Consider the following 12,988-nt stretch of genomic DNA (forward strand, 5'->3'; position numbering starts at 1 on the left):
CGACTGTATGAGCGAGTAATTTCTAATCTTTGATTATCTTGGCTTGGGATGCACTATTAAAAAGTATTTGATCAGAGGACAGTGTCAAGCTGAGCCCTTATTCTTCTCCTACCATTTTTGGACATGCTGCCCTCCTCCATGCTGGCTCCAGCTGAGGAGTCGTCCATATCCTTGGTCATGTCCTCCTCCGTGTCCTCCTCCTCGCCTCGGTGGCCCCGTCGCTTCCAGTGAGGCCCCGGGTTCCTGACAGCGATTAGAGAGAGAAGAGTCAGTGAAGAAAGGTCACAACATCTTCTGTCACAATTACAGATATATAAACTTTGACAGGATTTCACTGAACTATTTATTATATTTATATTTACCCTAAGATGCATCGATTAGGACAATCATGGCCGATACCGATGTCTGAAATAAAAACTTAGCCAATTGCCAATTCTGATGTTTGTTTGACTCCGTAGTTAGATGAAGTAGTTGCCAGCTTTGAACTGATTTGGCACAACAAATAAACAACGGCTACCAACATCGGTTCATGTCACATTATAAGCCGACGTGATGTCTGTCAGAAGGGCCGACATGGGTCGATACCGATGTTGATCCGATGCATCCCTACAATATTTATTGCTTGTTTCTATCCCCCCAAATTATTGTTTTTAAGTATACAAAGAAATGCAGACAAACTCCTGCATGCTGTCCAGATTGCACAATCACATTAGCAAAGACTCAGTCTGAAATGTTGCAGACGTTTTCGTTCACTTTAGACGGCGCTGTCTCTCTTTCACTTGCAGCAGCTTATCGTAAAAAAATAAGACCGAAGACGTAGATTTTTGAAGCTTCTAAGCTACTTTCCAAATGATTGATCATTAAAATAACAGAGATTGTATACAATTTTGACAATGTTAAGCTGGCTACACTCCACACAGTTTTCAAATCTTAAGCGCTTTTAAAACAGACATGAGGACAGTTTCCATTTTAAACAGTAAATCCTCTGAACGCACACATGAGACGACTCTGCCGGACTGGGAGACCACGCAAGCCTGCTGAGTAACCATTTCACAGACACGAGATCTCACAGAAACTCAAGGTGAAAAACAGAAAACGAGAAAACCAATACAGATAATATCTTGGCTGAGGAGACGGATTATGCGCAGCTCTATACAAATTGCAGCGCGAGCTAAGAGTGAGGTGTCAGAGTATGCATCATCCAGTTGGAGGCGCTGCCTGGTCTGCTCGCTCTCATTGGCTGCTGAGTAGTCTATCGGAGGCAGTGTGACCTGGAATGGTAAATTTCACCCAGGTTTGATATTTACGTTTGCGGCTCCGACTCAAACATGAGCTGTAAAATAGTTGTAGTGACGCTATAAACGGTACTCGAGGACGATTTGGAATAATAATCCGTTGCAATTCGGACCTATGGTTGAAGAGACCTAATCAGACCCAAAATCGTCTAGTGTGCAGCCAGACAAATCATGTGTGACATCTCAAAAGAGCAACTTCTGTAATTTTCTGTATTGAAATCGTCTCCAACATTTGCACTTTAACATTTGAGTAACATCTGTAAACAAGAACTGTCTTTTTATGACACCATGATTCATATGAAATAACAACATCAGTGTCCTCCTCACCCCTTCTTTCCTCCCTTCTTGCGGGATTCGGCGGGAGTGCTGGGCGGCGAGGGCGAGCGCCTCCTCTTCTTGCCGGCGGAGTTGGCCTTGCGCTCCTTTCGATCGGGTGTACGGGAAGACTGATCAGACAAACCCCATGTAGCGCGGGGAGCGAGGGATGGAGGATGAGAGAAAGAGCAGCAGAATGAGAGGATGGAACGGTTGCACACACAAGGAGGGGAAGCAGGGGGCGGGGGAGGGACTCAAACAGGGAAGGGGGTGAGGGGGGATGCCGTGGTGGTGGAGGAGACGACCAGGGTTCCTGCATACTGTCCAAACTAAAAGACGTTTTTTAAATTTATTTATTTCATATAGAACCTTTGGCATCGATTTTTGTAAAAATCACTGGCAGCGCGTTGCTCATGTTCTTAAATATTTGAGGCTTCCTGTAAAGTTGAAAGACAACGAGAAAGTCTCCCGCACAGCGTCTCGCTTCATACTGACAGACTGAAACGTTGCTTTATGCTAATACGTTAGCACAGAGCGAGGCAGTGTGTGGGAGCCTCTCTCGTCGTTTTTCAGTTTAACCTTCCTCCGATCACTTGTCACACATTCAGGCGTGCAGAGGGATTTGTTCATTCAAACTGCGCAAATCTTTTTTTTCAAACATAGACAGGAACCCTGAAATAAATCAAGTGAAGACAAAGAGTGAGGAAAAGTTTGGAAAGGATGCGCAAAGACAGACGGAGGACGACAGACACAAGCACCAAAACAAACTGGCAGGAACAACACTTCAGAGGAAACGCTCACACTTATCTTAGCAGCGTTACGTTTCTATCAGTGATGAACAGTCAATGTCTACTGTGGGTTTATCTTAGAGATTATAATTATGTTAGAAACCAACAGGAAAGAAGTTTCTGGGATTAAAACAATGACAACAAGGACGGATCAATCCAGGGCCAGAAAAACCTCTGAACAGCAAAACACACGCAGCACGGTAAACTTACCTCCTCCTCCTTGGGGAAGATCCTCTGGCGGAAGCTGACTGGCTTCTTGTTTTCGTCCACTTCGTAGTCTTCTTCATTCATCCACTCATTGAAGGCGTCGGTGTCTAACACCCACTTAGCGTGGACCTGAGGAGTAGAGGGACAAAGACGGAGGCAGACTTTAGAAACAGCAGTCAAATATTTAACGTTTTGACCCATCAGAAAAGGTATCCTTAAATGACTTCTTTCCGACTCTATCCACTATCCTATCTCTACAATAAAGGCACAAAAAGCCCCCAAAAAAATCTTTATTGCTTTATTAACTTGACCTTCATGGGGGGGGGGGGGGGGAGATACACTGGTAATGGTAGGGTAGATAAACTGTACTCTTCTATCACAACATCTCCTTAAAATCTGTTGAGTGCTGCTGGGAGTGAAAGCAGCATCCTTTTATCTTATTTCATTATCATAGTACAGGTTGGGTTAAAAGTCAGACAGACACTGAGCATTTTTTCTTCTCTGCTGATAATCCTCGTTGCTCACCTTCCACGGTCTGTCATTGGTGGGCGGGTCCTCCACATCCCCGTCCACCTCGCTCGCTGACACCCAGGTATCATAGCTAAAGGGATAAAAAGGAAATACAGCTGAGAGTCAGAGGGAAGGACACTGGTGAACCGATGTGCCGTCTTTCATACTAACATTTGAACCAAAAAAAATAAAAACACTTAAATTTATGAAAAGATTCAGGGCGCACTCACACCATGACACGTTCTCCCAGTACCATGCTGAAGCACGATTATCCCCCCTCCCAAATCGTTGTTGGCCTGCACTCACACTGATCAGGACTAACCGGGCCTGAGCACTGTTACCTCTTGTACATAACGTCGTAATACAACATGCATGGCTTTAAGTCATCATGAAGCGTGATCAGTTTACAAGAAAGGCGGGCTCGAGAAAAAAAAAAGGGGGACGCGCAGTCACGTCCACGCCTGCACATCAGCGAACACACAGTACTGACTTTTAGAAATCTAAATCGATAATGGAGGCTGGGATCAATTATACGCCATGCCCATGTTGTGTACCCGTGCTTTTGCTCAGGCCTGATCTTTACCGTACTGAAGCACATCTCTTCCAAACAGAGGGAATGTACCGTGTTTGAGCAGGGAACAGCGCAATCACACTAGTGAAGCGTGCTTAGGCGTGGTAAGGATCGCCTAGTGCGAGTAGGCCCTCAGTGGTTGAAGTGGCATCACATAACCAGAAGACACCGTCCTCCACATAGCGGCCCCAGGCTCTGCTCTGACCCGTGGCCCTTTTGAAGAATGATTTTTCTCCCCCCCAATGTTTCCTTTCGGCCACTACCAAACAAGAAACCAGCCTCCCATATACCAGTGTACCTAAATACATATGCATAAATTGTTTGTGTTCTCCAGTACTTTCTTTGGAATCTGCCTGAGAGAAGGAGTCGACTGATTTATATTTTGAACGTCTAAGGTCCTTCACCATTTGTGGAGCGGCTGAAGCACAGAGGTTTCCCTCTACTTATATACGTTGAGTGTTAAAGGACTCTGTTGGTGTGTTTCCTCTCTGCTCACCTGTCTGGAGAGAGACCCCAGTGCACCAACACCTGCTTGTCTTTCCTCATGACCGGACGAAGCCACTCGTCTGCAACAAACACAAACCAGCAGCGCAGACAAATTAATTAACTTCCTGCACAAATAAACTACAAAAAAAAATAAAATAAAAAAACGTTTCAGGATTATATAATTCAAACATGAAAAATATTCAGTGTGACAGAAAATGCCAGTTTCCTGTCGGCTTGTCTGCAGGATAAAGTCTGTGACACTCTACCTTCTTCTTGTTGGGATGGAGAGGGGTAGATGTGGTGGGTGGCTTTAGACTTATCGTCAGTGATGGAGCCCTGAAGAGAACAAAGAGGAAGAAATGAGTGATAACCAACAACAAGATTAAGACACAACAGGGTTTTTTTCTCTCAGCGGCCGGTTTGATGCGGGAAGGGGAAGCTCACCTGGTGCCTTTTGATGATGTCTTTGAGCTTACTGGCTTGTTTCTGCTCGATGTCAGGCGACAGGAACACTGTGGGCCGAGTCAAGCAGTTGTTCTGGGGAGAAAAATAAAATTACAATTACAAAAAACAACAAAAGAAAAGGAAATCTGGAGACAATCGGTGCTCATCAATCCATCAATTAGTGAGCAAAGCTATTATTGATCCCAACAGGGAGGAACAATTTGGTCTTAAAAATGACAGATACCAATATAGAATCGGACATTTGTGTTAGTTTAGTTGAAGGAGCAATATGTAACACCTAGTGTTTAAAATTGGTACTGCAGTCCAAATTCTGAACATCATAGAGCGCTGTCTCCCCCCGCCCCCTCCTCTCTAGAGTCGATGCTCATGCAGGTTGCCATGTGGTGGACACTGAAGCTTCAGTGTTTATCCAGCTCTGCATCGGTCTGTAAACCTTTCTGCGTTCTAACCTCTCTCCATTTTTCAAAAGCATCTCCAATATTGATCCTAGTTTGAGCACGTTTCTGCTCGTGGAGCTTATTAGAAACATGCAGAGGCTTTTTAGGTCGGGTACAATCACTTCTATCTGAACCACTTCTCTTGCCCGCTTCCATCTCTGCAACACCTGTTGGTTTGACCTGATAACTGGTCCCATGGTCACTTTATCATTTCACTCTCTACACATCTTACTGATTGCTCCTTTAAACTACATAGATGTCACAACAAAGATCAGTGCCATGATCAGGAACAGCAGATTAATGTCAGATTCCTTTAACTCCAGGGTACAATTCTCTTCTTGATAACCAGGCGGCAGGGTGTGAGGGATGTTAAAATGTTATGATGAGTTTAGAACCTGTTATTAAGACCTTTCTGTAAGTTAAGGACTGTTTAAGTAAAAGTGATCGATTGTATTCCCCTTAATTGTATCAAGAAAAGCTCCTCATTCAGGATTTAAAGTTGTTTACAAACTAGTAATTGTGTATTAAAAAATTGTCGGTTGTACCTGGACCAAGTTCTTCTCCACATTCAGGAACATTTCCACGTTTCTGTCCATGCGGGAAGGGTTCTGCAGGTCAAATCTACGCCTGGGAGAAGATAAAAAAAAAATAGAGAGTCATTCGTTGAGATGTGGTTGCAAAAGTCTGACGCAATCAAAACATACTAACTACTGCTACAGAGTTTAATTTATGAGGTGAAGGCAGAGTCTGAACAGTAGAAAACTTCCATTTGAATCAAAAACAGGACAAAAAATATAATTCAGATTTAACTACAAAACTTTTTTAAAGTGTTTTTGAGCAAATGCATCAATTGCAGAGTTTTTATGAGAAATAAAAAAAAAGAGGGGGACAAGTTGACTCACCATCCTTGCTCGCTCTTAAACTTGTAGACCGAGCCCAGGATGTGACAGAGGGACCCAGCTGCCTTGAAATCCAGGAAACATTTGGTCTGAGGATAGAAAAGGAAGCATGAGGAGACGCTGGCAGGAAAACTTCTTCAACCAAGACGGCTCAAAGGCATAAAAAAATGTGACGTGTAATGGTTCGCTTACAGGTAGCTTGGTGAGAGCAGGATTGTTAACCCTGCGTCCGAATGCGTCCTCCTGGAACTGCAGCAGCTGAACCACCAGACCCGCCAAGGATTTACAGGAGGGGGAGTCGTTCTGGACATACTGGGAGCAGACAGAGATAAACAACATTCATTAACACACACACACACCAATGAAACTGGTACACAAACACACACACAAATCTGAAGCTTCTTAACGTGTCACAAATGCAACTTTGTCAGTTGATTAATTTCCTTAGAATATCTCCAAAGAGACCCTTTAACTGTCCGAATAACTCACTGCTGCTTCTCTCTTTACAATCGGCTCTGTGCATCAAACAGTCTGAATTAACAGTCAGGGAAGTCAGTGGGTTAATAATTCTAATTAAACATGTAAACTGCTTTGTAAGAAAACTGTCTTCTTTGGAATAAGAGCAAATCATTGGCCAGGGAACAGCTAATAAAACTTGATTTTTGGGCCTTTTAGTCTTTATTAGATAGAACAGCTGAAGAGAGACAGGAAATGTTGGGAGGAGAAAGCGGGGGGGGGGGGGGGAGATGACGTGCAGCAAAGGGCCGAGGTTGGATTTGAACCCACTGCCTTGGTCATGGATATAACAATAAAAATGATCAACTTTCAAAGGCCTAAAAGCAGTCCTTAAATTAAATATTTTAAATAATGTTTATTTATTCCACATGACAAACTTTCTAATAGGGCATTTACACTGGCACACAACTTGGGATATTTGCAGGAGGAGTTGCATGTGTGAACGCAAACAGCCATATTTTTCACTTGGACTTCACTTGGAGTTTCTCCTGCCAGACCTCTAGTGTTTTTTCCGCAGCAAGTCCGAGCGAGCTGTGACTGCTGCACGGTGCTGAGTATATTCATGAGACCGCTACGATCTCCGTGCTCTAATGAACCTGCTGCATTATGTTTCCTGTTCTCCAGTATGTTCTTCTCCACTCTTTATTTCAGATTGTGATTCTGTTGAACTACACATAGCAAGGATATAAAGGGAAATATTGTCATTATAGCACTATATGTGTTGTTTTACCTCAGGAGAGACTCTGACAATGCATATGTTCTGGTGGCATTATTTCACAATAAATATGTTGTCCTCTGCTATTGCTTTTTGCTCTATAGTAGCACTTTTAGACAAGGCATCACATCTTGACAGGACAGGGGCCTGAAGAATCTTCCCATATGACATTTCAGCACCAGAGATATCTGCAGGTAGAAGAGTTATTCTTCCACCGGAGGAAATCTGCACATGAATGACTTCCTTACAAATTTACAAATGAATGTCCACTTCTGCTCTGGATCAGAGCTTTTAAGGAGCAACCATGATTCAAGGTCAGAGTATGAAAATAAATAGGACAAGTAAAACTCAACATGGGGAAAGAGGCTCAGCAAGGCCTGCTCTATTTATAACTAGGACAAAGTCAAGGAGACACAAGCAAAAGGGCCAAATGATAATATTATATAAAAAGAAGCTGCTTTTCTTGATGCAGGTGAAACAAAGCTTAATGTAACATATCACTGTAGATCTGAGAGGATCTCCTGATCTCACAATCGTGATCTTCAGATGTAGGAAAATTTGTTTACAAGTTCACTTCATGTCATGATTTTCAAAAGCCTTTTTTAAAATGAGTCCCAAAGAGCTGGGCTATTAACCTCAATGTCGTCGTTATGACGTTATGAGTATCCACAATAACACGTCGCAGAAGTCTGAGTTCATGGTGATAAATACATTTTTTGTTAACAAGCAATGCTTCCTCACTTGGCGTGCACACATGAATATTGGATGGATATCCGAGTATACTGGCTATGCTTTCACATCATTTTGATGCACTATTAACTATTTGTTAATTATCTTTCAATGGTTACACCTGTGTTGTAGTGCAGGTTATACACAGGTTTATAGAGTATAGCTCGCTACCTAATTTTTCAGTCTCCATGGGGTATACCTACTTCTAAATCCCCTCTGATTCACACCATCAATTGATTGACGGCAGTAGCTCAGTCTGTAGGGACTTGGGTTGGGAACCGGAGGGTCGCCGGTTCAAGTCCCGGTGCGGACCAAATATGGAAGTTGGTCTGGTAGCTGGAGAGGTGCCAGATCACCTCCTGAGCACTGCCGAGGTGCCCCTGAGCAAGGCACCGAACCCCCTCCCCACCATCAGCTCAGGAGCGCCCGCTGTGGGCCGCTCCGTCACTCTGACATGTCTCCATTAGTGCATGTCCATAGGATCCTGTTTCTGCATGTGTGTGTTCATGACTAACAGAGTGTAAAAACTTAAATTTCCCCATGCGTGGGTCAATAAAAGTAAAAACCTTAAATCTTGACACTATATAGTAATATATGCTGCAATTATTTTGCCTAGCATGGTGAAGGAATGACCCTCTGGACGGTACAATTAAAAAAAAAAAAACCTTTGGAGGGAGTAGGTCACTTCTTTAGGCACCACTACACCACTGGGTAATACCAGTCGAGGGGAAAAGCAACATGTATTAATGAATGTAAACAAACTCAAGCGCAGCATCCGGGGCAGCATTTGAGCAGAAGGAGAGGTGAGCATGTTCAGTCCTTGAGTCTATTTCTGTGTCTTAAAAACCAAAATTGCCCTCCAAAACAAGCATTCAACTGTCACAATCAAGGTGTATTCCTTTTAATTGTTCTGTAATGTGTGCATCATAACAGGCTAATGCGTGTCAGTGGGTGGGAATGAGAGCATGCAGAGACAGCAGGCTGGCTCTTTGTTTAGATAAGTTAGTGGAGCCTGCACACAGTCTGCTGTGTTGACAAAACTCAACGCCGCTTACACTTCACCACTAAATACGACTGCACTTTGCAAAATCCACACAATTATCTGAATGCAGTTTCCTCCTCCTGAGATGCAGGAATAAAAAAAAAAATACTCTCCTCTAGTTAGTCTATACATGGTAACCCGTGACTACAATGTGGTGTGATTATGTGCTGATAAGGTCGCTACACTTGACTTTTTATCAATTAAAAAAAGTTTTTGATTCGAGCTGAGTTACTAAAGCAGCTACATTGTGCACATACCACTTTGTTTGTAAACATTTCACACCTCAGTTTGTTATTATTAAAGGAGTCTGGGTGTTCAGTCGGCGAGCTAACAGTGAGCTAGCTTCACGATTAGCAGCTTCACTCAAATCACGAGTGTATTTATTAGCCTGTTAACACATCATGTTCTGTATGAGAGTCATTTACAACTCGCAGTCGTTCGCCATCGGCCCGTGTAAACACCTTAAATAAGAGGTAGAGTTATTTTGTTTGGCATCAGTTAGCTACTTAGCATAGCAGCGCCCCATTGTGCCAGGGGGAGACGCGGGCCGTTATAGAAACCAGCTAGCTTACCTTTTTGTAGTGCTTTCCGATCCACTGCCGCACCGTCTCAAACTGGGACACCGTCTCTGAACTCTCCCAGAATTTCGTAGAAGGACCGCCGTCTTTCTTGCGTCCGACTGCGGTGCCGCCGCCGCCGCCGGTCGGGCCGGTAGCCGGTCCGCCTGATCCCGTCCCGCCAGCCGTTGTCGCCGCCGTCGCCATTGTGTGTTCTGTTCTCTGCGTCGTCTTTCTCCTCCGCGGCGTCGCTCACCATGCAAGTTTTCGAATGATATTGCGCAGCCGCAAATGTGTTCATGGCTTTTGAAGTCTCGCGAGTTTCTCGTTCAGAATGCTTATGGGTAATGTAGGCAATTCAAAGGCACACGGAGCAGTAAATTAACAGCAGTGCAAGTAAACGAAACATTTTAACCTAAATATGAAGTGTCAATTTAAATACAACTTAAACACTTAGTTGAGTGTTTTATCCCAGCAGCAGTGTCTATTAGAACTTTAACTATTGTTTTGTGTTTTAATTCACTTTTAATTTTTGCTTTTACGTGTTTTTATGATGTTTTGGATGCAATGTATTTTGCCTGATTTACTGTACAGCACTTTGGTCTGCCTCGGCTGTTATAAATGTGCTATATAAATAAAGTTGACTTGATTTGACTTAAAGCTTAAACTTAACTTAAAAATACAAAATATAAAAGAGTAGATATAAGTGGACAGTGATCGGACTAACAGATGTAAACAGATGTAATCAGAACTATGTGCAGTAGTGACCAGATGTAAACAGAACTATGTGCAGTAAACAAGAAATAAATATATATATACAGAGCTACGTGCAAGTAGGCAAATACTAAATGATAAGTTATAAGGTGCATGGTGAATAATGGAACAACAGAACTAATATATACAATATAACTGTAAAGGTAAAAATGAGATAAATAAAGTGACCGTAGTGCAATGATGGATAAGAAACAACAGGAATAAAGTAACTAGAGCTGTATGAATACTTAAATAGAAAGGATAGAATAAAGTGATGTAGTGCATGAGACCAGATAGAGCAGAGGCAGTTAAGGTGCATGGCAAATGGAAGGATCGAATGATTTCTTTTGTAGCCTTTGAAGACTGCTTTATTTAACCCCTTTCTTTTTCTTTTTTATTTAGTCTCGAGTCATTTTAAAATCTGTTTTAAAAGGCTTCTTTTTGTACATTTTAATCTATGACGTTGCAACACAAACATTAGCTAAATAAGCAAAATGTAAACAGGAAGTGATGATCAACTGTTGCTAAGGCCTTTAGTTATATTAAAAAGTTATTTTTCATTTTCTTAGAGCGACTAATCTGAGGGTGAGGATATATATTTTTTTTAAATAATTATTATTATTGTAATTTATTTGAGACATTGACATATTATATCCTGATCTGCACTCCATACCAATTGGTTGTGATTATGGTGTGGCTGTCATCTCACAACTGGAAGGTTGGGGGTTCGATCCCCAGCTCCTGCAGCAACATGTCCGGTGTGTCCTTGGTCAAGACACTTAACCCCGAATTGCTCTGGCTGCTTCGTCTGCTGTGTATGAATGGGATTAGTTACTACTGATGGTCACACAGCAGTCTCTGCCATCAGTGTGTGAATGTGTAGGTGTGACCTGCGGTGTAAAAGTGCTTTGAGTAGTCAGAAGACTAAAAAAGTGCTATACAAGCTCAAGTTCATTTACCATTTATGCACAAATTCGTTGTTTGTCAACCACCAATAAAATAGTTCTTCACTCCCTCCCGCCCACTACACTCTGCCAAAGAAAGGCGTCTGATCCAACCTTCACAACAGGGCCCTAGATTTCAAACTAGACTCTTCAAGAAAGCAGTATAGATAATGTGAGGTTGGATTTTATTCAATATTTTTGTCTACCTTGCACTGTCGTTGCTGCTCCATATTGTTGTCTCTCATGCTGCTGCTCTATATGCCTTTATATTGCCCCTCAAATAACGTTTTTTGACAAGAATTGAATTAACGTGCACCAATAAAGCAGATTTTCTCCGTCGCGACTATTTAAAATGTTATTATGGACTAATACTTCCATTGTCGTCATGTGGTTTCTCTTTGCTTGGAGTCTAAAGTCCGAACAGTATCTAATCAAACATGTTGCTTCATTTTATGAAGTGTCTGAAAGTCTGTCAGCAATATGAAATCTCTCTCATTACTGACTAACTGTTTTATCTTTGTTTGTATATGACCAGGAAGTGCAACTGTGTTTTTCCAGGACTACACGTGACAATAAAAGTGGAAAACATCATTGAAGTGCGAGTTCGTTGTTGCAGTGTAAATCAACCAAATGTCACTTTTAAAGACAGTTATATTCCTCTGATTTTAAACGTTAGAAGAAGACCAAAGGATGAGTCACTCTTCCTGTTTGTGTGTACTATATGTGAGAGGCTTCTGAATTAAAACTGAGATCCTGCTTGTCGGATGATTTCAGGTTATTCATCCGTACTTCCTCGTCCAGAAGGTGGAGCAGGTTTACATCGTCTCCTCATCCTTGAAGCGGACACCAGAAAAAAAGAGGAGAGGAGAAACCGGGACCATCTATTCTTAAGAGAGGGGATGTGATTTCTTTGACACAAATGGTTTTCAGATGCATTTGTAACTTCGTATCTTCAAGAATGGCAGAGTTTCAGGTCAACTTAAACATCAGAATATCATCCATATTCAATCTGACATCAAATCTAATCAAAGTCATAAAAAAAATCAATCCCCAACAGGGAGATCTGTGATGCCAGGCTGTGGTTTTATAAACAACAACAGTTTAATAACAGCATTAAGACAAAAACAGAATTATGTTTTTATAGTATGTTTGTGTTTCATACTATATAATTCACAATCAATGATGTATATAGTCGATGTTTATCAGTGCATACCTGAGTGTTTGTAATATGTTCATTCACTCAAAAACGTTTCAATTTCAAATTGTTTGTAAAATGACAAAACAAATGTAGCGGCTGAAACTTGCTGTAAGTGAAACAAACATGCTGCTCAAAGCTGAAAACATTTGCATTTACATCAAATGTGCTAAAACCAGAGGTGTCAAGTAACGAAGTACAAATATTTCGGCTTGTTTTTATTCTGGCTTGTCATCGTTCAAAAAAACACATGGATGAGAAGTATAAACATATACCATTCCGACACCCTATTGATTTGTACGCGATCCACCTGCACATGACACAAATCATGTCACACTCCAGCAAGGAAATGGCAGATGTATGTAGCCTAGTACGAAGATGTCCGTAGCAGAGACAACCATACAAGGGTAATTGTTACTAAGCCTGCCCTGGGGTACACCAATTTTCTTGTCCAGTTTTGTTATCTTACATCCGTTGCCCTCACAGATTCCTGCAGCTAAGCTTGGATGTACATTTACATTCCAATAAAGGCTATTGATAACATGCCTCTGAAGTTTGACTTTT

General features: G+C 42.0%; 1 protein-coding gene across 2 annotated transcripts in view; it reads right to left on the reverse strand.

The window, feature by feature from the left end:
- The window catches only part of smarcc1a (SWI/SNF related, matrix associated, actin dependent regulator of chromatin, subfamily c, member 1a), a 29,213-nt gene extending 19,421 nt beyond the window's left edge, over positions 1-9,792 (reverse strand). Inside the window, exons 1-11 of one of the 2 annotated variants that reach the window (XM_061049809.1) lie at positions 9,548-9,792; positions 6,166-6,285; positions 5,977-6,062; positions 5,620-5,701; positions 4,617-4,709; positions 4,439-4,508; positions 4,183-4,252; positions 3,131-3,206; positions 2,609-2,734; positions 1,623-1,717; positions 113-243 (exon numbers count right to left, since the gene is read on the reverse strand). In XM_061049809.1, the coding sequence (XP_060905792.1) occupies positions 113-243; positions 1,623-1,717; positions 2,609-2,734; positions 3,131-3,206; positions 4,183-4,252; positions 4,439-4,508; positions 4,617-4,709; positions 5,620-5,701; positions 5,977-6,062; positions 6,166-6,285; positions 9,548-9,739 (1,141 nt within the window). In that variant the 5' untranslated portion in view covers positions 9,740-9,792. Of the gene's footprint in view, positions 1-112; positions 244-1,622; positions 1,742-2,608; positions 2,735-3,130; positions 3,207-4,182; positions 4,253-4,438; positions 4,509-4,616; positions 4,710-5,619; positions 5,702-5,976; positions 6,063-6,165; positions 6,286-9,547 lie in introns of both variants that reach the window. The other variant, XM_061049808.1, reaches the window with a different exon arrangement.
- Between the last annotated feature and the right edge of the window lie 3,196 nt (positions 9,793-12,988).

The sequence above is a fragment of the Labrus mixtus genome, chromosome 11 (assembly GCF_963584025.1).
Source record: "Labrus mixtus chromosome 11, fLabMix1.1, whole genome shotgun sequence".
NCBI lineage: Eukaryota > Metazoa > Chordata > Actinopteri > Labriformes > Labridae > Labrus > Labrus mixtus.